The sequence below is a fragment of the Hemitrygon akajei genome, chromosome 19, assembly GCF_048418815.1.
Source record: "Hemitrygon akajei chromosome 19, sHemAka1.3, whole genome shotgun sequence".
NCBI classification, from domain to species: domain Eukaryota; kingdom Metazoa; phylum Chordata; class Chondrichthyes; order Myliobatiformes; family Dasyatidae; genus Hemitrygon; species Hemitrygon akajei.
In genome coordinates this window covers 58,086,417-58,113,795 of record NC_133142.1, presented here as the reverse complement: position 1 = coordinate 58,113,795, position 27,379 = coordinate 58,086,417, and the positions used below count along the sequence as shown (strand labels likewise).

The following is a 27,379-nucleotide window of genomic DNA, read 5'->3' as shown; positions in this document are numbered from 1 at the left end:
ACCAAGCTCAAGAGTATGCAGAATTACAGATAATGAGAACGACATATGTTGCAATACATCCTTATTTTTAGCATTGCTTGCATCAGTGGTTACATTTGATGGAAATGCCATTTTTGAATTTTGATTATATAAGTACTTCAGTAAGCAGGAGTTAACCTGAAGTTCTTCCATTTTTCCAGGTTCCAGAAGAAAGTTTGAGATATATAGCAGGGACCATCCTGAGTGAAGGTGATGAGAAGCCATCTGAAGAACTGGTCAAACTTTTTGAGAAGTTTGGCTTTAGAATATTCTCTTTCCCAGAAGTCACACATGTTGTTATGACCACATTCCCTTTCAAGACCTTCCTCTCACTGCATCTGGCAATGTACCGAGTGTACCCAGTTCTGAATAACTATATTAAGGTAGGAAGCTCTTAAGCAATTGACTTTGTAGAATTTGAGTAATTCCTGATTGTTATACCACAACCCATAATTGAAAACCTACATTTGACAAGTGTCAACATGGCAATGCACTTTTGCTGTTGTGGAAATGAAGCCTTAAAAATAGCTACTGATGCATGGCAAGTCATAGTACAACTACCTCAGTTCTGTTAATGGACAGACTAGAAGAGCAGAAGTCTTAGAATAGAACATTACTGATAATTGTGGCTATGTGTGTGAAACTCAGAGGAGAGAGTGGTTAGGTTGTTGTACACAGGCATATTATATTACTAGTAGTTGTGAGCCACTGCTCTCTATAATTGTCCACTGATTTACGTTGGTGCATCTCTTTTACATTCTATTAAATACTGACCATAATTGAAAAGTCTGTGAATTGTAATTTTTATTGTTTCTTTGTAGGAATGGAAACTTTTGTAAAGTGTGACTTTGTTAGTGAATTGAGTAGTTATTGAATTATTTTTCAACTCAAACCCTTAGTCCAGCTAGTTCAGAGAAATTTATGTGGTCATGTTCTATAGTCCATTTGACAGCACAATGGAAAATCCAGCAGAAACTTGTCATACATCCATTGTATCTTTCTTAATTATCATTATGCAAACTTTCCAAAGAAACAGTCTGTTTAAATTTTATTTGTTTTTGCTCTTAAGCAAGAACAAGGGACCAAAATTAAATGATGAAATTAATGGAATTTTTGAATGTGCATTTTCAGTAAAACCACTTTTTTTACTTTATGGTTGTGAATGTCATGTTTCTACCCTATTTTGTGGATGATTTTCTTTGTTTAGTCATTTAATTAGATGGGAGGGTGGGGCAGAAAAGGGCATAAATTTAAAGTGAGAGGGGGATAGATTTATAAGGACTTGAGGGGCAACTTTTTCTGTCAGAGAATAGTGAGTATATGGATTGAGCTTCCAGAGGAAGAGTTGGTACAGTTACAACATCTAAAAGACACATGGACAGGTACAGTAGATGGATATAGGCCCAGTGTAGGTAGATGGGACTAGTTCAAATTGGCAACTTGCTCCATGTGGATGATTTAAGCTAAAGGGCTTGGTTCTGATCTGTATAGTTCTATGAATATATATGACTTTTATAAAGAGACTAATAGTGTAGACTATTGACTTGGGGGAATGTTGATGGATGTGTGTGTGTGTGTGTCGGGTGTGGGGGTGTTCATGGGTCTAATAGAGGAACATAAAAGCAGGACAGAAAAGGCTTAAGTGAGAACAAGAGAACTCTTCTTTGAAATTATTGAACCCAGTGTTGAAATTGGAAGGCAGTAAGATGTCTAGTCAAAAGATGTGTTTTTGTTTCTTGATTTTACATGAGTTTGATTGGAGCTGTGTAGGATACTGGAGACATCGAATAACCTCTTTGACCTGATTCAATGTTTTTGAGAATACCGTGTCTAAGGGCTTAAAACGTTCTCACTCAGTGGAAGCTATAACATAGGGAAGATGGAAGGTAAAGTGTCTGTTTCATCCTTAGAAGAAGATGGAACATTACAGGTTAGTACAGGCCCTTTGGCCCATGATGTGCTAAGTTTTTTAACCTACTCTAAGAGCAATCTGATGCTTCCTTCCATGTGGCTATCTAAGAGTTTCTTAAATGCCCCTCATGTATCTCTCTCTACTGTCACCCCCAGCAGGGCGTTCCACACACCCACTACTCTTCGAGTAAAGAATTTACCTCTGATGTACGCCTTATCCTTTCCTCCAATTAGCTTAAAATTATGCCCCCTTGGCTTAACCATTTCCACCCTGGGAATTCATGTATTTTTAATTCAAGATTGAAATTGTGGTAACTTCTACTTTATAAAAAGCACCACTCACCAAAAGAACATCTTTATCTGGGACAGCAAATGATATTTATGAGGCTTTCAGGTACCTCGTACGGCCTAGGTGGTGGAATTGTATACGATGCATACCTGGAGTAAAACCCTGCCGACCCCAGAACCAGCCTCGTTACCAACAGCTTCCGATTAGTATTAACTTACTGTTAATAACACTCACATTACAACAGCATCCGCCTTTAAAATCCAACATTTCCCAAATATAGAAGAACTGGGAAATAAAACCAGTGGTATCATTAGCAAAAGGTTACCAATACAAAACACCTAAAAAAGTGGCAAATTCAACATTCAATCTAACAACAACAAAAAAATCCAATGAAAGATTCAGTCTGTCAGGTGGTTTGCAAGGCTGCTGCGATCTAGCAGTCATTGCTGGTGAGGATGTTTTGGGTGGATCTGGTGTTGGGGACATGAGAGTGGTCTGTGTGTCCATGTGAGAATGTCCACCCTCTTCAGGGGACTCTGCCCCCTCTGCCAGTGTCTCTGGCAAAGTCACTAGTGGACATGCTTCCCCAGTAGTCTGTCTCACCATTGGAAACTCCATGGAACTGTGTACCTCTGAGCCTGTATCATGACGCAGGTGCACATGGTCCTGATGTCTGTGGAAAACACGCCCATCAGTCAGCTTAACAAACATAGGAGACTGGACCACTCTGCTCAAGAATAACCCCAGGTAGCCATTGCTGATTGTTGCTACTGCTGAAGCTTCTCACATAGACATTGTCATCCGGTTCTAACTGTCTCTCTCGCGCATGTTGATCATGTCCGTCCTTCTGCTTTTCCTGCTTTCTCTCCACTTTTGCCTTCATGTCCGGGCGCAGCAGGTCCAGTCTTGACTTGGGCCTACACCCCATCAGCATCTCTGCTGGAGTGTGTGCAGTCGTAGTCTATGGCATGAGGAGGTATTTAAACAGGAAACGTGAAAGCTGGGTACTAAGAGAGACCCCTGTCATCCGCTTCAGGCCTTCCTTCACTGTCTGAACAGCCCGCTCAGCCAAACCATTTGAAGCTGGGTGGAAAGGGGCCGTCCGAATGTGATGAATGCCATTCTGCTGCATGAACTCATCGAACAGCTCACTGGTGAACGTTGGGCCATTATCGGTGACCAAAGTGTCAGACAACCCGTGGACTGCGAACACTTGCCTGAGTTTGTCTATGGTTGAGGGGGCTGTGATGTTGCTCATGATGTGAGCTTCCATCCATTTAGAGTGTGTATCTACCATTACAAGAAACATCTGCCCCATAAAGGGGCCAGCAAAGTCCAAATGTAGCCTAGACCAGGGGTAGACTGGCCACTCCCATGAGTGCAAAGGAGCTGGTGGTGGCATGTTCTGAATGGTCTGACATTGCGTGCATGATTTCACATTGTTCTCCAAATCTTGATCCATTCTTGGCCACCAGATGTAGGATCTTGCAAGGCTTTTCTTTCAAGACACCCCGGGTGAGTCTCATGAATTTCCACCATGATCTGTGACCGGCCGGTGGGGGGGCACAATGACCCTCCCCCACCCCCCAGAAAATGCAGCCATCCTGCAGACTCAGTTCGGTCTTGCGTTTGGCGTAAGGCCTCAGTTCCTCTCCGACTCTCACGACTCTGGGCTGACCTTGTAAAAGGAAAGTCTTGACTTGAGACAGGACTGGGTCCCTCTCTGTCCATTGCTTGATCTGGGTCGCCTTTACAGGTGTCTCTGACAGCCTCTCCAATGAAAACACAGTCTCTGGAGGTACATATGTAGTAACAGGCGTCTCAGGTAAAGGTAGTTGACTCAGTGCATCGGTATTTGCATTATCCCCACCTGCTCTGTACACGATAGTATACTGGTAGGCTGACAATGTGAGTGCCCAACGCTGTATCCTGGCTGAGGCTAGCGGTGGGATGCATCTGGTCTCACTAAAAAGGCTCACAGTGGTTTATGGTCCGTATAAGTTGTGAATGCACGTCCATAGAGGTACTGATGAAAGTGCTTGACTGCAAAAACAATGGCCAGACCTTCTTTGTCCCTTCTCAGCAGCCGTCAGGATATGTGAAGCAAAACCAGCAGGCTTCTCTGAACGGTCCTCCATTACATGTGAGAGAACTGCCCCGACTCCATAGGGCGAAGCATTGAATGAAAGGATGATCTCCTTGTCTGGGTCATAGTGAACAAACAGCTTCGCTGAGTGGAGGAGTTCTGTCACTTCCTTGAAAGCTTCCTCCTGCTCTTCACCCCACTGCCACTTAGTGTCATTGTGAAGCAGCTTATACAGTGGGGCCAAAACCTTTGAGAGATCAGGAAGAAACTTGCCATAATAATTCACTATGCCCAAAAATGATCTGAGTTCAGTGATGCTCTTGGGGCTTGGAGCCCCCTTGATAGCTCTCACTTTGTCCTCCACTGGGTAAAACCCCTCAGCTGTAATCTTGTGTCCCAGGTAGGTCACACTTGGAGCCAGGAACACACATTTTCCGCGTTTCAATTGCAGCCCTGCGTCTGAGAGCCTCTTCAGCACCTGTTCTAAGTTAGCCAGATGCTCCCCCTCCGTGGCTCCCGTGATCAAAATATCATCAAGATATACTGCTACATGCAGAATCCCCTGCAGCAAAGAGCCCATTGTCCTTTGGAAAATGGCGGGGCTAGACGCCACTCCAAACACCAGGCGATTGTATTTGAATAATCCCATGTGCGTATTGATGGTGACATACTCCTTTGAATCCTTGTCGAGCAGCAGCTGTTGGTAGGCGTGGCTCATGTCCAGCTTTGTGAACAGTTTACCCCCTGACAAGGTCACAAACAGGTCATCCACCCGTGGCAATGGGTACTCCTCCAGCTTAGAGACCCAATTCACCGTAAGCTTGTAGTCCCCACATATCCTCACCGTTTTATCTGCCTTCAAAGCTGGAACAATGGGAGCCGCCCACCTTGAAAACTGGACGGGCTCAATGATGCTCAGCCCCTGTAAACGTTCCAGCTCTTCCTTGACTTCGACTTTCATGGCATAGGGCACCAACCTGGGCTTAAAAAACGTGGTGTGGCCTCAGGGTCAACACAGAGTTTCACGGTCACGCCCTTCAGTGTGCCCAGATCGTCCCTGAAAGCGTAACTATACCATTGCAGTATGTCCTCTGTCGTGTGTGCATACTTAATTTCATGCCAGTTGAGCTGGGTTTTGCGAAGCCAGTCGCGGCCCAAAAGACTGGGCCCACTGCCCTTAGCTATCACCAGCCTGGCTTCAGCCTTCTGACCCCCGGCTGAAATATCCACATATAACACCCCTAAATGAGGTATGGGCTGCCCCGTATAAGTCCTGAGTTTGAGCTTAGACGGTCTGTTGGGAGGCAGGTTGGACCCCCCATGTCCTCCTGTAGGTCTCTTCGCTAATGACCGATGTAGTAGCCCCTGAATCAATCTCAAACTTAATGTCCTTTCCCCTGACAGTAACTGTGGCATAATATGGTTCCTCATTCGTTTCCTCCCCAAACATGTTGTAGGCACATGCTGCCTCCTTGTCTGCTTCTTCTAGGTGGTGTGTGGCTGCCTGAGCCTGTTGAGCTTTCCCCTGACCAGGCTTAACCTTACCCTTTAAGCTCCTGCACTTTTTAGCTAAATGTCCCTTTTTGCTACAAGCATGACAGACAGCATCTTTGAATTTGTAAACATTTGCATAGTGCGTCCCTCCACACCGAAAACATTCCACCCACTTTGCCTGTTTACCAGACTCCCTTCTGACTTGGTGCACAGTTGCCGACTGCGATCCCCCATGTCCTTTCTGGATATCTTTATGATTATTAGCAGCCATTTCCATGCCTTGGGCAATCTCTAAGGCTTTTGTGAAAGTCAATGGTGGGGTTTCCCCCAACAAGCGGCGTTGTATGGCGTCATTATTAATGCCGCATACTAATCTATCACGGAGCATGTCATCCAACACGGCTCTGAAATCACAGTGCTCCGACAGCTGCTGAAGCTCGGCCACAAAACCGCCCACAGACTGACCTGGCTTCCTAAAATGGCTGTGAAACTTGAACCATTGGACTATCACCGAAGGTTTCGGATTGTGGTGGTTCCCCACAAGCTTGACCAGGTTGTCATATGGAATTTCTCCTGGTTTCTGTGGTGTGGCTAAGTTTCTTATCAACTTGTAAGTCTGCCCCACACACACTCAAGAGAATAGAGTGCTTCTTAGTCTCCTCAGTAATTCTATTAGCACAGAAAAAGTGTCCCAACCTTCCTCATACTCCAGCCAGTCCTCGGTTCCCTCCAGAAATTCACTGATAGCCTCGAACGTAAGGCTGCTGGTCCACTCACAGCTCCTGTTCGAAACGCATCAACACGTCCACAAAACCAGTTCACCTCGTCGCCAAAAATATGTGGTAACTTCTACTTTTAAAAAAGGACCATTCGACAATTTCATGGCCAAAAGAACATCTTTATCTGGGATGGCAAATGATATTTACAATACAGAGGTTTTGGTATCTCGGGGTGGTGGAACTATATACGATGCATACTGGAAGTAAGACCCTGGAACCAGCCTCTTGTTACCAACAGCTTCTAATTAGTATTAACTTACTGTTAATAACACTCACATTACAACAGAAATATTCTTGTTCTTCTACCCTATCTATTGAAGTATAAATTAACTGCCCCTATTCTTGCTACCAGAGTGCTCATCCTTCATTTGCCTTGGACTTCATTGACAAATAATTGTGCAAGTTTATTATTGAGCATTTCCCACAGTTTGCAGACGTAGGGACTGTATTTTTGTTTCCAGGGACTAAATTGTTTGTGAAGAGCAGTGTGGTCTCTTTGAAACACCACCCACACACCCTCACACACCACCCTTTCCTCCTGTTTTCTCTCCTGAAGTCAGAAAGTAACCTAATGGGTGACATTTCCCAGTGCTACTTTCTCCAACCTCACTTGCTGATCTATGGGACTCCTAATCAAAGGCCCTTTGGAGATCTAAATGAATTATATGTGTTGCACTTTGATTGTCTGCCCTATCACCTACTAAAAAAATCAATAAGGTTGAGTAAGCCAGATCTTTATTTTTGGTATTCATTACTGTATTTGTTTCTAAATGTTCTTCTATCCTCTTCATTAGGAATGATTCCACCCTTGTGTGCATCAGTCTTTTTCTTTTTCCTTTTTTGCCTATTTCTTCCCCCATCTTTTTATTTTATTATTTTCTGTTGTTCTTTTAATTCTTACCTGTGATATTTTCACAGAACTGAAGCTTTCAAGCATTTCAGTTAAGGAGGGCCAAATATTGACATGTCAATATTTGTCACAGATGTTCGTTTATTAACATTTGAGAAAATAATGACAGTTTTTTGGTGAAAATTCATTTGACCTGTTTGTACAATTTTATATGAATCTGAGTGTCTTGATAACAAATACAAAAATCTTGTTTTTATAAATCTAAGTAATAAGGACATGGGCAGTATTTATCTTTCACCTCTTTTTTACATAATTAAATTTGTAATGATCAGTCACTCATATGCATACACAATGATTCATTGCTTCATATAGAGTTGCAACTGTAGATGTTGATCTTGAGTCACTGGTAGTTCTCTGCTGAGCCAAAGGTTAAACAATTCAAGCCCCACTCTGGAGATTTGACTATTTATACTAGGCTCACACTCTGTTGTATTATTAAGGAAATGCCACACCTTTGTATGTGTCACCTTTCAGCTGTAATATAATATAAAGACTGTCTGGTGAACTTTAAAGTTCTCACTCTACTTGGAGAAGAACAACAGAGCTCAGTTGATGTCCTGGCCAATATTTACATTGGAATTGACATTTGAAAAACATTATCTGGTTACCTATTTCCTTGCTATTTAAGGAACCTTGCTGTGTGAAATTGTCAGCCACTTTTCCTACATTGCAATAGGGACTTTAATTCAAAATATTTGGTGCTTTGAGACATTTTGAAGTCATAAGACATTGTATATTTAAGATGTATTACTTTTTTAATGTGTGGTAAACTATGTGTATACCTGTCTGGACACGCCCCTCTGCTGACTGCTCCTGTGGCTCCTCCCACAGACCCCTGTATAAAGGAGATTGGAGGCACTGCTCCTCCCTCAGTCTCCAAGATGTCGTGGTCACGTTTGCAGCTAATAAAAGCCTGTCTTTTGCCTCCCGTCTCCGAGAGTTATTGATAGCGCATCATTATGTGCTCTTACTTTCAATCTCTCTTTAAAATGCTGGGTGTGGAAATACATTATTTATTTGTAATTATTTAAAGTTCTGATTTCCAGCTCCTCATTTCAATTAATCCAAGAAACTATAGTACTCCATTGGGAATTTTTGTGCATCGTGATAAAGCTTTCCTTGTACTTGGTCCAAGAAATGCTGGTGGGAGGCCTCGGATGTGATTAGTCAGCAGACATCTCTTGAAGCGGTTTCCAAGCTTAGGAGATAATATAGCCAGTTTACCTTACCATGATTATGGTAAATTAGCATAAAATAGGTAAGAAGTTATCATCATATCTTTGGGGTAACTAACTGATTAAGAGGGAATACTGACATTCTTTAGTACTTACTTAAGCTCATCACCCCTACTGGAGCATAGGTCGCCACAGCAGCTCACCAGATTATGCCTTATTAGCTACAGAAAATAAAATTTGGAAGCAAACCTCATACCTAATTTAAATCTAGTGGCTTCAGAAGTAATTGAAATATTCATTGACAGATGGTTGGGAAAGCCAGTTTCTGATCTCTGGAGTAGGTGCTGTGCTATAGTTTGTCTAATTAACAGCTTTAGCTGGGGAGCCTGCAGATGGATTGTCTGATGAATTTTACACAGCGTTTGAAGTCTGCCCAACAGGCTTTCATTACTGTGACACACTAGCAAAAATGTGTTTAATTATCAGGATTTGCGGTAGCTATATGATCAAGTTTCAAAAATCACAAACTGTTACCTATGCTCTTACAAGAGGCTTGCATGGTTTTATTTGTCTGTTGAGTACTACATTTATAAATAAGGTCTTTAGCTTCCATGAATATTGCATGGACTTAGGTCAAGACAATAAACAGTGCCACCATTAGAACATTTGAAACTTGTCTGCCGAACACCAAGTGCAGTAAAGTAATTCATATCAAAACCTGTCGTTGTATGTTGTGTTTCTAAAATGCAGAAGTGCTGCTTTTATGCACAACTCTTCTCCTACCCTGCATACTATAGTCCATAAGACTTAGGGGCAGAATTATAACATTCAGGCCATAGAGTCTGCTCCACCTTGGCTGATTTATTATCCCTCTCAACCCATTCTCTTGTTTCTCACTGTAACCTTTGACACCCTTTCTAATCAAGGATCTATTAAACTCTGCTTTTAATATACTCAATGACTTGGCCTCCACAGCCATCTCTGCCAATATCTTCCAGAGATTCACCATCTAGCTAAATAATTCCTCCTCATCCCTGTTCTGAAAAGAAGTCCTTGTACTCTGGTCCTAGACTCTTCCAATACTGGAAACATCCTCTCTACATCTATTCTATCTAGGCCTTATGAACATTTAATAGGTTTCAGTGAAATTTCCCCTCTTTCTTCTAAACTCAGGTGAGTACCTTACCATTGATTAGATGTTATTTGCCTACAAGCTAGTTGCAGCTTAGCTCAAGATTTTGTAAAATGAAGGGTCATCAACACATAAGTAATTCCTTGTTTATTTTTGTATTGTCATAATACATAAGGAGTTGCTTGGATGGCCAATAATGATGGTCCATAATTCCCTTGTGCTGTCCTATGTGTTGAATATGCTTCCATGGTACATTTAGATAGGGAATTTGATTTGGCAACAGTCAGAATAATATGTGGAATAATATGAAGGAAGTTTACAGGTGGTGGTGTTGTGTACACCTGCTATTGTCCTCCTAATTCTGCTATTTTTGGGAGGTATCTTCGTCTTAGATAGCATCAAGTTGCCTGTGTTGCTGGATCAGCACTTCTCTAGACATGCATATTAAATCTGTGTCTTGTAGATGATCAAAACAAAAGCTTCAGAGTTTCAGGAGAGGAGAAATATCTGGGTTTTAAGGTTCACAAAGGGACTTGGTGATCAATAGCAAAGAAGCACAACTATGCATGTTAAGGATCTGCAAATCCTTCTGTGCTTTGAAGGATATGGACACCATTGCCTCTCAGAACTTCTTGTCCTCTATTAAGGCAATTTTAGATGACGTCAAGTGGAAAAGTTTGGACCACTATATGAGCTGACTAGATCCAGCTGTTCCTTCAAAATGAATAAAGTTTTCAGAAACTTTGGGTTTTACTTGGTTCTGTGGGACTAGATTGCTGATGATCTGGTGAAGGTGTATCGTACTATGAGCTGGCAGTAGATCAGATTCCACGAGGAAGGGCATCATTGACAATAGACAATAAACAGTAGATGCAGGAGTAGGCCATTCGGCCCTTCTAGCCAGCACCGCCATTCACTGTGATCATGGCTGATCATACACAATCAGTACCCCGTTCCTGCCCTCTCCCCATATCCCTTGACCCCGCTATCTATAAGAGCTCTATCTAACTCTCTCTTGAATGCATCCAGAGACTTGGCCTCCAATGCCTTCTGGGGCAGAGCATTCCACATATCCACCACTCTCTGCGTGAAAAAGTTTTTCCGCATCTCTGTTCTAAATGGCCTACCCCTTATTCTTAAACTGTGGCCTTTAGTTCTGGACTCACCCATCAGCAGGAACATGCTTCCTGCCTCCAGTGTGTCCAATCCCTTAATAATCATATGTTTCAATCAGATCCCCTCTCATCCTTCTAAATTCCAGTGTATACAAGCCCAGTCGCTCCAATCTTTCAACATATGACAGTCCCGCCATTCCGGGAATTAACCTTGTGAACCTACGCTGCACTCCCTCAATAGCAAGAATGTCCATCCTCAAATTTGGAGATCAAAACTGCACACAATACTCCAGGTGGGGTCTCACCAGGGCCCTGTACAGCTGCAGAAGGACCTCTTTACTCCTATACTCAATTCCTCTTGTTATAAAGGCCAGCATGCCATTAGCTTTCTTCACTGCCTGCTGTACCTGCATGCTTGCTTTCATTGACTGATGTACAAGAACACCTAGATCTTGTTGTACTTCCCCTTTTCCTAACTTGACTCCATTTAGACAGTAATCTGCCTTCCTATTCTTGCCACCAAAGTGAATAACCTCACATTTATCCACATTAAACTGCATCTGCCATACATTTGCCCACTCACCCAACCTGTCCAAGTCACTCTGCATTCTCATAACATCCTCCTGACATTTCACACTGCCACCCAGCTTTGTGTCATCAGCAAATTTGCTAATGTTACTTTTAATCCCTTCATCTAAATCATTAATGTATATTGTAAACAGCTGCGGTCCCAGCACCGAACCTTGCAGTACCCCACTGGACAGAGCCTGCCATTCCAAAAGGGACCCGTTAATCGCTACTCTTTGTTTCCTGTCAGCCAGTCAATTTTCAATCCATGTCAGTACTCTGCCCCCAATACCATGTGCCCTAATTTTGCCCACTAATCTCCTATGTGGGACTTTATCAAAAGCTTTCTGGAAGTCCAGGTACACTACATCCACTGGCTCTCCCTTGTCCATTTTCATAGTTACATCCTCAAAAAACTCCAGAAGATTAGTCAAGCATGATTTTCCCTTCATAAATCCATGCTGACTCGGACTGATACAAGTTTCTATCCAAGGATGAGTCAAGTCTGCATGAGTCAAATCTGTTCTGGATCTGGTGATCTTCCCAAATCTGCACCACTCCCAGTAGAAAGATCTTTGACAGCCTTATTAATATATGCATGGACAGAATAGCTATATGAGGGACATGGACAAGCAAAGATCTTTGAAAGAATATTGATATGCTTTCCATAATGTGACTTAGTGAGGGAATCTTCAGTTGGATGTAATTGCTTTGCACAGGCATCAGTGTTTGGAGAGGAGTTGGAGATGTTTTTGAATGAAGCTGATATTATACTTGAAGGATGGGATGTTTGATTATTTGCCTCTCAGTCATTGTGGTCTCTTTGGAGTTAATTTTGATTACTGTCTAGATTATAGAGAATTTCATTTTCCTGGCAAAGAATTTTATTTTAAGATCTGTTTTATTTCATCTCTCATATAAGGTTCTGTTTCTGTTGCTGTTGCTGACTGAGTATATTGGTCATGACATTCTTTATAGCTTATCTGTGGAGCGACTTAATGAACCAATCAGTACTTTGTTCTCCATCATGTTCACATGATCTCAGTACAGTTCAATTTAAGACAATTTGCTGGAACAGGAATAATATGAAAAAAATTGATTCTTTTTTTAAACTTACTGCGAGAAATAATAGGCAATAATGTTGACTCAGTATTGTGCTCTGTCATTTTCATTTGCCTCATTACAAGCTGTGATGCAGTCTGCAAGTTTTCTTCCTTGCCTGTCAGTGTTCATAACGCAGAACACTGCGCTCTCTTTAAACTTTCTGAGGTCTTGATTCCCATGCTTCCTTTAAATTCACCAGGGCCCTGCTTCTCACACTGCCTTTAAATTCACTGAGGTCCTGTTTCCCATGAACTCCTTATTCCAGTACTCCTTTTAAACTTACAGCACCCAGGTTTGCACATTCCCTTTAAATAGAAACATGGAGAAACATAAAAAACCTGCAGCACAATACAGGCCCTTCGGCCCACAATGCTATGCCAAACATATACTTACTTTAGAAATTACCTAGGGTTACCCATAGCTCTCTATTTTCCTAAGCTCCATGTACCTATCCAAGAGTCTCTTAAAAGACCCTATTGTATCTGCCTCCACCACCATTGCCGGCAGCTCATTCCACGCACTCACCACTCACTGAGTAAAAAACTTACTCCTTACATCTCCTCTGTACCTACTTCCAAGCACCTTAAAACTGTGTCCTCTTGTGTCAGCCATTTCAGCCCTGGGAAAAAGCCTCTGACTATCCACATGATCAATCCACATCATCTTATACATCTCTATCAGGTCACCTCTCATCCTCCGTCGCTCCAAGGAGTAAAGGACAAGTTCACTCAACCCATTCTCATAAGGCATGCTCCCCAATCCAGGTAACATCCTTGTAAATCTCCTCTACACCCTTTATATAGTTTCCACATCCTTCCTGTAGTGAGGTGACCAGAACTGAGCACAGTACTCCAAGTGGGTCTAATAGCTGTAACATTACCTCTCAGCTCTTGAACTCAATTCCACAGTTAATGAAGGCCAATACACTGTACGCCTTCTTAACCACACAGTCAACCTGCGCAACAGCTTTGAGTGTCCTATAGACTCAGACCTTAAAATACCTCTGATCCTCCACACTGCCAAGAGTCTTACCGTTAATACTATATTCTGACATCATATTTGACATACAAAAATGAACCACTTAATTTTTGGTTGAACTCTATCTACCATTTCTCAGCCCAGTTTTGTATCCTATCGATGACCCACTGTAACCTCTGACAGCCCTCCACACTGTCCACAACACCCCCAACCTTTATTAGATATATGGGGTGACCATTTCTCATGTTCCCTTCAAGCTTATCGATTCACTGGAGAATTTATTATATAACTGTGTAGCAGTTCTGGTATTACTGGAACAACATAGAATAATCCAGAGGATCTTCCAGTTCGGCACCATGAAAATTTCAAGGGTACCAGATTAACAGAATTTTATGGTAAGCACAAGAGATTCTGTAGATGCTGGAAATCCAGTGTAACACAAAACATCGAAGGAGCTCGGCAGGTCAGATGGCATCTATGGAAAGGAATAAAGAGATGATGTTTTGGGCCGATTCAATAAAACACAAGACCATAAGACATAGGAGCAGAATTAGGCCATTCAGCCCATCGAGTCTGCTCCACCAGTCCATCATGCTGATCCTGGATTCCACACAACCCCATATACCTGCCTTCTCACCATATCAGGAAACAATCAACTTTCACCTTAAATATATGCAGACTTAGCCTCCACTGCAGTCTGTGGCACAGCATTCCACAGAGTTACTACTCTCTGGCTAAAAAAAAAATCACACCTTACCTCTGTTCGAAAGGGTTGCCCCTCAATTATGAGGCTGTGCTCTTTAGTTCTGGATTCCCAAACCATAGGAAACATCCTCTTCACATCCACCCTATGTAGTCCTTTTAACATTCGGTAGGGTTCAATGAGATCCCCCATTCTTCTGAATTCCAGTGAGTACAGGCCCAAAGCTGTCAAATGCTCCTCATATGTTAACCTCTTCATTCCCAGAATCATCCTCGTGAACCTCCTCTGGACTCTTTCCAATGACAACATATCCTTTCTGAGATATGGGGCCCAAAACTGTTGACAATATTCTGTGCAGCCTGACTTAGTGTCTTATAAGGGCTCAGCATTATCTGCTTGCTTTTACATTCTATTCCCCTTGAAATAAATGCCAACATTGCATTGCCTTCTGTACCATAGACTCAACTATTAAATTAACCTTCAGGAATTCTTGCAAGAGGACTCTTGTCCCTGTGCACCTCTGATGTTTGAACCTTCTCCCCATTTAGATATTAGTCCACACTATTGTTCCTTTTACCAAAATGCATTATCATACATTTCCCAACACTGTATTCCATTTGCCATTTTTGCCCATTCTTCCAATTTGTCTAAGTCCTGCTGGAATCGCATTTCTTCCTCAGCACTACCTATCCCTCCACCTATCTTCGTATCATTTGCAAACTTTACCACCAAGCCATCAATTCCATTATCTAAATCATTGACAAACTGTGTGAAAAGCAGCGGTCCCAATACTGACCCCTGAGGAACACCACTAGTCACTGGCAGCCAACCAGAAAAGGTCCCTTTTACTCTGACTCACTGCCTCCTGCCTGTCAGCCATTCTATTATCCATGCCAGTATTTTTCCTGTAATGGTATAGGATTTTATCTTGTTAGGCAGCCTCATGTGTGGCACCTTATCAGCCACCTTTTGAAAATCCAAGTAAATGACATCCACTGCCTCTCCTTTATCCATCTTGCTTGTTACTTCCTCAAAGAACTTTAACAGATTTGCCAGGCAAGATTTCCCTTGACGGAAACTATGCTGACTTTAACTTATTTTATCATTAGTCTCCAAGTACCTTGAAACCTCATCCTTAATAATAGACGCCAACCATTGAGTTTAGGCTAACTGGCCTATAATTTCCTTTCTTTTGCCTTCCTCTCTTCTTAAAGAGTGGAGTGACATTTACAATCTTCCAGTCCTCCGGCACCATGCCAGAATCAAGTGATTCTTGAAAGATCTTGACCAATGCATCCATGATCTCTTCAGCAGCCTCTCTCAGGACTCTGGGTTGTAGTCCATCTGGTCAAGGTGACTTATCTACTTTAAGACCTTTGAGTTTGCCTAGCACTTTTTCCTTTGTAATATTAATGGCACTCACTCCTGATCCCTGACACTCATGGACCTCTGATATACTGCTAGTGTCTTTCACAGTGAAAACAGCTACAAAGTACCCATCATCTGCCATTTCTTTGTCCCTCATTACTACCTCACCGGTATCAATTTCCAGTGGTCCAATATCAACTTTCACCTCCCTTTTACTCTTTATATAAGTGAAACAAACCTTTGGTATCCTGCTTTATATTATTGGCTAGTCTGCCCACATATTTCATCTTTACCCTTCTTATAGTTTTTTAGTTGCCTTTTGTTGAATTTTATAAGCTTCCCAATCATCCAACTTCCCACTCACTTTTGCAACCTTATATACCCTTTCCTTGGCTTTTATGCAGTCCTTAACTTCCTTTGTCAGCCACGGTTGCCTATCCCTGCCATTTTAGAACTTCTTCCTCTGTGGGACATAACTATCCTGTGCCATGTGAACTATTCCCAGAAACTTCAGTCTTCTCTGCTCTGCCAGTAATTATTGTTGCATGGATGGGTGTGGGGGTGGTGGCCTGAGATGTTGCAGTCCTAATCATACTCGTAGGTGAAGTCCTAAATGGAAATCTTCCCTCTTTTGGGTCTTTTTCCTCTGTTGTGAACTGGAGAATGAATGTGTACATATTCTCCATTTCATAGAAATTGCAAGAGATAAATGACTGTATGTCCCATCTGCTTGATGAAGTGATCCCCCAATCTGCATCAGGTCCCACTGATGTAAAGGAGACCTTAATGTGAGCACTAGACTGGGTTCTGAGTTGCCTTTGGTGTATCTGACCACCCAGCAACCTAATTACAAAAACAGCAGTAAAGGTCTCAAAGCAAAAAGAAGGTATAATAATGTTTTAAGAAATTATATTTAGAAGTGCTAGAGCAGGGTAATAGAAAATTAAGCAGATAAAGGAATTCATCCATACTTTTGGGCATTATGTTTTGAAATATGGTGTTATGAAATGTAATAAATCTTTGTACAGTTGCTGAAGACCAAGTTATCTTGTGCAGCTGTCGAGAGCGTAACGTCTTATTCAGTGTGTGTGGGTGGAATTCCAGCTGCTGTACTCCTTTGTTTATTTTATTGGTGAAATCTTGACTGTCTTCAGATGATAACTTGCCATCAAGATTGAATGGTAAGGACCAAATAGTGAGTGAGAGGGTATAGTTAATAGGAATGATAATAAGTAAGCTCTTTTGTTCAACCTATTTCTATAGTATCCATACTGATGTCTCAGAACCCCTGGTAATCAGCAATTGAAATTATCAGGACATATGTTTGTAAATACAGTCCATTATCCTGTACAATGGTAACTCCATGGTGTTTACACAGACATGATGGGTTCTTGAAACTAACAGGCAACAATGCTGGAAGAATTCAGTTAACTAGGGAACATCTGTAGAAAGAGAGAAACAAACAACCAATGTTTTGTGATTAGTGACCCTTTCTCTGAACTGGAGGAAGAGTGTGGGATTTACATTTTCAATGCAAGGCTAGGGGTTGGGTGGGAGTGTATCACAAAGTTAGGGGTCAGAGGTATAAGACAAAATATCATAGGTAGATAAGCTAAAATAGATGATCATCTGATAAGGTGCACGAGTACCGACTATTAACAAGACATTTAAATGTTATGGGGCAAGAAAGAGAGCATGATCATGAGAAAGGATGAGAGATCTGTTTTCCTGAGTTTGAAGAATTCAAGGTTTGTTCCAGAGATTGTAAGTGCAAAGATAAAAAATAGGATGTTGTGTTTCTAGTTTATGTTAGGTCTCACTATGGCAGTGAAAGAGACCACAGACAGACGGGTAGGTGGGGAGTGGCATTGAGAATTAATGTGGCCTGTAATAGGAAGCTCTACTTGACCCCTATGGACTGAACATGTGCTCTGTAAAGTATTGCCCAGGGTAGCTTAGTGGTTAGCATAACTCTAATACAGCACCTGTGACCCAGATTCAATCAGCTGCTGTCTGAGGAGTTTGTATGTTCTCCCTGTGAGCACATTGGCTTTCTCCGAGTGCTCATCCCAAATTCCAAAGATGTATAGGTTAGTAGTTAATTTCATCACATGGGTGTAATTGGGTGGCATTGGCTTTCTGGGCCAGAAGGACCTGTTACCATTCTGTAACTGTAAATGAAATAAAATCTGTGTTTAGTTGGGAGACTAAAGCCCTCCGAACCATTGAGCACATCTACATGAAATGCTGTTGCAGGGAAAGGGCATCCATCATCAGGGACCCCACCAGCCAGGACATGCTCTCTTCTTGCTGCTGCCATCAGGGAGAAAGTACAGGAGACTCGGAACTCACAGCACCAGGTTCATGAACAGTTATTACCCTTCAGCCATCAGGCTCTTAAACCAAAGTCAACTTCACTTGCTCCATCATTGAAATGTTCCCATAACTCACTTTCAAGGATACTTCATTTCGTGTCCATGATATTTATTGCTTATTTATTATTATTATTTCTTCTTTTTGTACTTACACGGTTTGATGTCTTCTGCACTCCAGTTGAATGCCTTAGTTGGGCAGTCTTTCATTATGTTATGGTTATCTTTCTATGGATTTATTGAATATGCTTGCAAGTAAACAAATCTCAGGGTTTTATAGGTGTCATATATGTACTTTGACAATAAAATTTACTTTGAACTTTTATAGAGGTTACATTGTGAATACTGAATTGCTTGGTTTACCTGGAATGATTGTTTGGGCCTTAGATGGTGGGAAGGGAAGAGGTGAAAGGACAAGTGTTGTATTTCACAAAAATCTTGAGGAACTCAGCAGATCACTTGTCCATTTCTCTTGCAGATGCTGATTGACCTGCTGAATACCTCAAGTTGCTCCATATTGCAGAATCTGTAGTCTCTTGTGTCTCCACATGTTGAATCTCCTCTGGCTACATGGGAAGCTGCTGTATCAGGGAGTGGTGGGTGAGAGTGGAAGAGCAGCCAGGAAGTCATGAAATGAGTAGTTCCAATGAAATACAGAAAGGAGAGGAGAAGGATTATGTTGGAACTGATGGGAATAGTGAAGGCTAATGTGTTGAATGTGAAAGTTGGTGGCAAGCTGTAGAGGGAGTGCTCTTCAAAGCCTTGTCCATTATGGCTGGGGGGGATGGATATTTCAAGAAGGAGGAGGACACTTTAGAGGCACCAAAAGATCTTATCATTAGAACAAATGCAATATAAGCAAAGTTACGGAAAAAGGAATGGAGTCCTTACAGGCGGCAGGGTGAGAGATGTATCATGACCTTCATGATAGTCATGAGAGTCTGTGGGTTTAAAAAATTATATAAGTAGCTAATATATTTGCTGAGGTAGAGACAAAGAGATCCAGAAAGCTGAAGGAAGAGTCAGGTATGGACGATGCAAATGTGAGACACAGATTGAAATTGGCAGAAAAGTGACACAATTTTCAAGTTCTGTAAGGATACAGATGCAGCACTAAAGCAGTTGTCAATTTATCAGAGAACAGTTTGGGGTTTGGTTCCGAATAAGCCTGGGCCAATGACTCGTCCATGTGTCCAATGAAAAGACAGGTATAGCTAGGTCCCATGAAAGTTCCCATTATCTGTAGTAAGTGAATATAATCACATTAGAAGTTGATGAGTGGAAAGAGAAATTACACATTTCAAATTAAATGTATTTGAGGAAGGGAGTTTGGTGTGCTTCTGTTTGAGAAAGAAATGGAGGGCCCTGAAACCTTCCCATTGTAGGATGGAGAAGTAAAAGGTATTGAAAATGCATGATGAACTTGAGCTACTTGGAATCAAGAAGTTGGAAACTGAAATTTTGTTGGCAACAAAAGTGACATGGATGTAACTGGAACAAGACAGAACCAGGGAGACAGAATGGAGTCATGGTAGGAAGAATTAGTTTGATAGAGCAAGAGCAGGCTGAAAGAATGCCTCTTTCAGGATTGTACTGTTTCTGGGTTTTGGATATAAATTGGAAGTGGTCAGTGGATGGGTTCTTGTATTACTTACTGTAACCCTCATAACTCCTGATTAAAAATTACTTGACAATCCCTTATACCATCCATCACAGACTCAAAATCAGAGGTTGAATATTCAGATAGAAAAGAAATGAAGTTGCTTCACCCAGATGATGGAGAATCTTTGGCAATTCTTTACCCTCCTGCTTCAAATTATCCACAGTTTTCCTGTGCCAAAAAAGACCAAGGTATCATGCTGGAACAACTGGCATCCTGTTGCACTCACCTCAACAATAAGCTAATGCTTTGAGAGGCTGGTCAAAGACTGCATCTGCAGAATGCTACCACCCAAACTGGTCTCCCTACAATTTGCCTACTGACACAACCGATTGACAGACGACATAATAGCCACTGCTCTACATTCCATCCTTACACATCTGGAGAAGAAGGATGCTTATGTGAGAATGCTGTTCTTGGACTACAGTTCAGCATTCAACACCAGAATTCCCTTCAGGCTTGACAGGAAGCTTAGAGACCTTGGCCTTCACCCTGCCTTGTGTAGCTGGATCCTGGACTTCCTGTCAGATCGCCAGAAGGTGGTAAGATTGGACTCCCTCATCTCCACCCCTTTGACACTCAACACAGGAGCCCCTCAGGGCTGTGGACTAAGTCCTCTCTCTACTCCTTGTATACCCACAACTGTGTCGCCACCCACAGCTCCAATCTGCTAATTAAATTTGCCGACAACACTACATTGATTGGCGTAATCTCAAACAATAGTGAGGTGGCCTACAGGGACGAAGTCATCTTTCTGACACAGCGTTGTCAAGAAAACAACCTCTTCCTCAATGTCCCATAAACAAAGGAGCTGGTTGTGGATTACAGGAGGAGTGGAGACGGGCTAACTCCTATCGACATCAATGAATCTGGGGTTGAGAGGGTGAACAGCTTTAAGTTCCTCGGCATCCACATCACCGAGGAGCTCACGTGATCTGTACATACCACCTCCGACAATTGAAGAACTTTCTGCTGGGTACAATTGAGAGCATCCTGACTGGCTGCATCACTGCCTGGTATGGGAACTGTACCTCTCTTAATCGCAGGATTCTGTAGAGAGTGGTGCAGACAGCCCAGCACATCTGTAGTTATGAACCTCCCATGATTCAGGGCATTTACAAAGACAGGTGTGAAAAAAGGGTCAGAAAGATCATTGGGAACCCGAGTCACCTTAACCACAAACTATTCTAGATGCTACCATCCAGGAACCAGTACCGCAGCATAAAAGCTAGGACCAACAGGTTCTTCCACCAGGCCATCAGACTGATTAGCTCATGCTGATTTGAGTGTATTTCTATGTTACATTGACTGTTCTATTTATTATAAATAAGTATGATTGCACATTGTACATTTAGATGGAGTTGGAATGTAAAGATTTTTACTCCTCATGTATGTGAAGGATGTAAGAAATAAAGTCAATTCAAATTCAAGAAGGCCATGAAGCTGCTGAATGTATTCAAGATGAAAACAATAAATTTTTGGATGTTAGGTATCAATGGAATGAGTTTAGTGCCACATCTTAGCACTTGGATGAAAGATGAAACTGGTTGCACATTGTGTGGACTGAGCTAAATTGAAGACACCAGGATGGAGAAGAGCAAGAGTCAGTGTCAGTGCTCTGCTTTCTGCTGAGTAGCTGATGAAAATTCATTGAAATCCTCAGTGACTGATTTGTGAAGGAAGTGTGAAAATATTGACTTATGTGTTGAAAGTGGCACCTGGATGCATTTTAGAAATTCTCTAACAATCCAATGAAACCCTAAATTGTAGATACAGGCAGCTGTGTAACCGAGGAAAACAGGATTTTTTTCCAGGTATTTATTTTAGTATGATCTGATTGAAGGTGAAGTATAATAAGTGACAGTAGTGCCTGACCTGATTTAAAAATTTAACTCTTAATCTCCAGAACTATGCTTTGATTAATCATGAGGAAATGAAAAAAGAATTTTCATTATAAAGAGTCATTAAAATGAATTGTTTTCAAAGAAACATGTTTATTGCTTTCATAAGAATGGAAGGATGAAAAAGACTGGCTGATTGATTGGAGGTGGTGGATTTTGGGATAAAACCAGCAAGAAAATGCCCAGTTTGACTTGGAATCCTACCAGGCATAATTATACTTTCTAAAGTTTAAAATTGTTTTGTTTCTTTTACCCCTCCGAGGACAGAAAACTTCTGTGGCTTCAGTTCAAAAACTGAATTAAACATGAATTTCCAAAATGGGGAATGTGGGTAGAATTAGTCGTCAAAAAGACCTTATTAAAAAAAGGTTGCAGCCAATCAGAATCTTACATTAGCATTTTTTCAGATCTTGATGCATATGGAACAAAGGCATCCGGTGACATTTTGAAAGTGGAGAGCAGCTGGTGCAGTGCTTTGCTTCCTGTAATCTGCAGGTGCTGTGTTTTTGTCACCTCATCCTGCTTGTTCCCAACTGCATATGTTGAGCAGTAACACCCAGCAGTCTTCATCCAGGAGCGGGGGAGGATGCCATGTTACTTACAGACACCTCATTCTGGAGATCCAAATGCCCGCATTGAGCTGCCAGCAGGAAATAAATTATATACAGAGCTTGTCTTTTGAACAGGTTTGTTAATTAATGTTAGAGGTCAGTGCTCCTGTCTGTTTGTTGCATATCTTTTGGAATTCACTGTGTTCAGGAAATTCTGATCACAGAAACTGGAATGAACTGACTTTAAAATGTAGAAGTATAGATTATTTACTTCAAGAAATATCTTCACAGGTATTTTGATTTATTTTTATTTTGGATATTGATACTTGAGAATACTTTTATTAAGTTTTCTATCAGAAACTTTGCTAGCTCCATAAGTACTTTTAGAATAGAGTATACTTTCTGAACACGTCCCTTTGGTGCTCCTCTCTGCTTTTCTTTCTTCCATGACCTCTGTCCTCTTCTGTCAGACTCCCCCTTCTCCAACCCTGTATCTTTTTCACCAATCAACTTCTCAGTTCTTTACTTTACCCCTCCCCTTCAGGTTTCACCTATCACCTGGTGGTTCTCTCTCCCCTCCCCCCACCTTTTAAATCAACTCAGCTTTTTTTCTCCAGTCCTGCCAAAGGGTCTCTACATGAAATGTCACCTGTACTCTTTTCCTTAAATGTTGCCAGGCCTGCTGAATTCCTCCAGAATTTTGTATGTGTTGCTTGGATTTCCAGCATCTGCAGATCTTCACTTGTTTTTGATGCAATTATTCTTTCTAATCATGGTGGAATCTGAGGGAAAATAGGCTGATAGAGGCTGTTGGCTCTATCAGATTCTACTGGTAAAGCTCAAAAGTTTGAAACGCCTGCTGATATGAAACACAATGTAAAATAATCAGCTTGAGGATCTAATGCAGTGCTTCCAAGAATGCTGAGAATATCAGAGTAACAAAAATTGCTGGGAAAACTCAGAAGGTCTGGTAGCATCTGTGGAAAGAGAAGCATACCTAACACTTCAGGTTGAAGATCCTTCATCAGAACTGTTTTAAGTGGGACAGAAGGTGAGACAGGGTGGTGGATAGGGAATACTTCTAACAGGGTGAGGCAAAGGTTGCCCAGTTACAGAGTGGCTTGCTTAATAAATTAATGAGGGCGTTAAGAGACAAAGAAAACAGAAGGAAATATGTGAAGCTTTGAAATGTAGGTGATATTTGAAAGGAGAATGCTGGGAATATCTAACTCTTATTGATATCAGGCAGTATCTGCAGAGAGAGGAAACTGAATTAATATGGATAACCTTGCAATAACAAAAGCTGGTTCTGATGTAAGCAGGAAGATCAAATTATCTAAATTGTTGAATTTGATATGAAGTGCCAAATTGGAATATGAGGTGCTCATATTTACATAGGGTTTACATGTTTACATAGGGCATCACTGGAACAATGAAGTGACAACCTAACAACACTGTGGAAGTTATTCCAGTTTATTATGGTGGTGGCTCAAGAAGATAACTCAACACCATCCTCTTAAAGGGAATTAAGAATGACAACACTGCCCTTGCCAGTGACACTTGCACTTAATATATTAATACAAAAGCATGTAATACACTTAGATTCCATCACTCAACTAAGTTACCATGTCACTACTCTTACCTTAGGAGAACCGTCACTTAAGATCAAATGAAAACTAAAAAGTTCAATTTCTTGGAAATGTGAAATAAGAATAGAAAATTCTGGAAACACTGGAAAGAGAAATAGCTAAAATCTAAGGTCTATGTTCTTTCATGGGCTGGGGAAGGAAGGTTGCGAGGATGTGGGTAGAACAAAGGGAATATCTCTTGTAGGATGAAACCAGATGATGTAATGTGGCCATTATGAAGCAGGTAAAATCTATGTTGATGATGACAGGTGGGAGACTAAAACATCGATTTCTCTAACTTACAGTAACCACTTCCTTCTGTTCCACTAACCCCCATTCCTGCATTCCTTTTGTTTCCCCTTATCCTGTGGCCTCTTCACATTTTACCTGCTCTCACCTGGATTCACCTATTGCCTGCCAGCGTGTACCCTCCTCCTCCTCCGTCACCCTTTTATTCTGGTTCCTGCCTTTTTGTTAGCAGTCCTGGTGAAGGGTTTCAGCCCAAAGCAAAGACCTATCACTTCCCTCATAGATGTTTCCTAAACTGCTGGGCTCCTCTCACATCCTTCATGTTGCTCTAAATAAAAACTAACAGAAAAATTGAGCCAAGCTGTAGATAGATAGAAATGGCACTTCAGATATTGACAAAAATAAAGAGTCAGCTAAAGCTGGAGAATTTGATATTCTGGAAGGCTGCAACTTATCCAGCCAGAATTTGAGGATATGTTCCTGCAGCTTGCATTAGGCCCCATTGTAATAGAGCAGACAGCTCTGACAGAATGTTCAGAGTTGGATGATTGTGTTGAAGTGGCAGACAACCTATAGCTAGCTCAGTGTAAGTCCAAAGTACACAACTTCAGCAAAACTGTACCCAATCTGCATTGATTTCTTCAATGTGGCTTTCTCTATTTTAGGAATCTTGTGGGTTTAATACCTATTAGCGCATTAATTAATTTGGTTTTATGTACAAGCAAATATAGGCTTATTCTGTTCAATTTCTCAGCATTAATTAAAATATGCCTGTAATAATGTTACTGTATTGCCCATTATCACTCATTATGCATGGTGTGAGGGAATTGTGTAAAGTCAATTTGATTGGAAGATATGTAAAAATGTGAAGACTTTGCTTAGAGAGACAGATTCTGGGTGTAATCAGAAAGCTCTTGGAGATTTCTGATATTGACAGATGAATTCTGTAACGATTCTGTTCTAGTTGGGGCACCTCTTGGAAAAAATGCCACTCACTGGAATTCCTGACTGTCCCAAAGCATACAGAGGGTGTGTATGAAAGACATACCAGTTGGATGTGATCTCACTGGATTATTAAATGTTGAGATCCTTAGTATATATTATTATCATTTAGAGTATATCATTAACATTTTACAAGTGTCAGAACTATCTATTGAAAGCGTTTGCAGACATTAACCTTGTTTGAATACTTTCTATGTCAATTGTATTATTAATTTAGATTAATTGAGTAATCTGTAGGAAATGCAATAAAAGAAATAACAAAATATGTAGTAAATAATATAAAGATAAAACCACACATATTTAATTATCATTGTAAGCAGGTTGTACTTCACAAATTCAGTAATCCAGATCTGACGATTATAGCCCCCCAGCCCATCTGTTTCTATTGCTGGATTACATCCAACCACACTGCCCCCTCAGTTTCTATTGTTGGGTTGCATCGGGACCCCCACTGCCCCCTCTGTTTCTACTACTGGATTATATCCGGTCCCCTGACCCACTGTTTCTATTGCTGGGTTATATGAAGCCCCCCTGTTTGCTCTGTTTCTATTGCTGGATGACATCCAGCCCCACTGCCCGTTCTATTTCTATTGCTGGGTTACATCTGGCCCCCGATCCTCTGTTTCTATTGCTGGGTTATATCCAGCTTTCCTCCCATCGCCCCCCTGCCCGCTCTGTTTCTATTGCTGGGTTGCGCCCAGCCCCAACACCCCCACCCGCTAAGTTTTTATTGCTCGATTACATTGGCCCCCGACCCCCTGTCTTTATTGTTGGGTTACATTGGCACATTGGCCCCCCTGCCTGCTCTGTTTCTATTGCTGGATTACATCCAGCCCCACTGCCCATTCTCTTTCTATTGCTGGGTTACATCAGGCACCCCTGAGCACTCCAATCTTTATTGCTGGGTTATATCGTGCCCTCCTGCCCCTCTGTTTTGTATTGCTGGGTTACATTGGCCCCTGACCCGTCTGTTTCTATTGCTGGTGTAACACCCTGGGAAAGTAATGGTCTTTCTGTAGAAGCAGTTTTTAAAATAGAGTTGGAGGTTATGGGTGCTTTGGAATGTGAGCCGTTCAACGCGTTTTTGCATTGTGTGTCTGACGCTGGGATGAGCTGGGTCCTTTTGTTCAGCGAGAGATGAGGAAAGTCGACGCTGGGGAGAACTGGTTGTAGGATATGATCTGGTGGGAGACCCGTTTGTTCGAGATGAGTTGCGAGTGACGTTCGGAAGGTGGTGTATGCTTCCATGCAGACCGAGGGCCCAGCACGTGAGTGACAGACAAGTTCAAGATGAGCTCCAACTTGTGCACATTTGGCTGTTTAATTATAATAGGCCCTTTTTGGTTTTTTTTCTTTTTTTTCTTAACTAACCCTTTAGTTAAGTAAATTCATAAATATACAGTAATTCCTTTAATCACATGCAGTGTGCTGTCTGTTATTTCTTGGCACAGGGTTGTAACAGGGTAGCAAATTACACAGCACCCACACAAACTGGGGTTTGGGGTGGGAGAGCCACTTCAATCTCGTGTGTTTGGTGGGACCAGAGAGTGTATTCCTTAGACTTACGTAACCAAGGAAACCAGGTGCTTTCACTGGGTTACATCCGATCCCCTGACCCTCTGTTTCTATTGCTGGGTTACATCGCCCCACTCTCTCTGTTTCTATTGCTTGGTTTTAATCAGCCCTGTGACCCTCTGTTTCTATTGCTGGGTTACATCCAGCACCCTCCCCCCCACCGACCTTCTGTTTCTATTGCTGGGTTACATCCGGCAGCCCCTCCCCCCCACCGACCTTCTGTTTCTATTACTGGGTTACATCCAGCACCCTCCCCCCCACCGACCCTCTGTTTCTATTGCTGGGTTACATCCGGCAGCCCCTCCCCGACCCTCTGTTTCTATTGCTGGGTTACATCCGGCAGCCCCTCCCCGACCCTCTGTTTCTATTGCTGGGTTACATCCGGCAGCCCCTCCCCCCCACCGACCCTCTGTTTCTATTGCTGGGTTACATCGCCCCGCTCTCTCTGTTTCTATTGCTTGGTTTTAATCAGCCCTGTGACCCTCTGTTCCTAATGCTGGGTTACATCCGGCAGCCCCTCCCCGACCCTCTGTTTCTATTGCTGGGTTACATCCGGCAGCCCCTCCCCCCCACCGACCCTCTGTTTCTATTGCTGGGTTACATCCAGCACCCTCCCCCCCACCGACCCTCTGTTTCTATTGCTGGGTTACATCCGGCAGCCTCTCCCCGATCCTCTGTTTCTATTGCTGGGTTACATCCGGCAGCCCCTCCCCGATCCTCTGTTTCTATTGCTGGGTTACATCCGGCAGCCCCTCCCCGATCCTCTGTTTCTATTGCTGGGTTACATCCAGCACCCTCCCCCCCACCGACCC

General features: G+C 42.1%; 1 protein-coding gene across 1 annotated transcript in view; it reads left to right on the top strand.

The window, feature by feature from the left end:
- The window catches only part of tex264b (testis expressed 264, ER-phagy receptor b), a 454,741-nt gene that overhangs the window by 40,020 nt on the left and 387,342 nt on the right, over window positions 1–27,379 (top strand). The window contains exon 2 of the mRNA XM_073072587.1: window positions 180–401. Within this exon, the coding sequence (XP_072928688.1) occupies window positions 180–401 (222 nt within the window). The remainder of the gene's footprint in view (window positions 1–179; window positions 402–27,379) is intronic.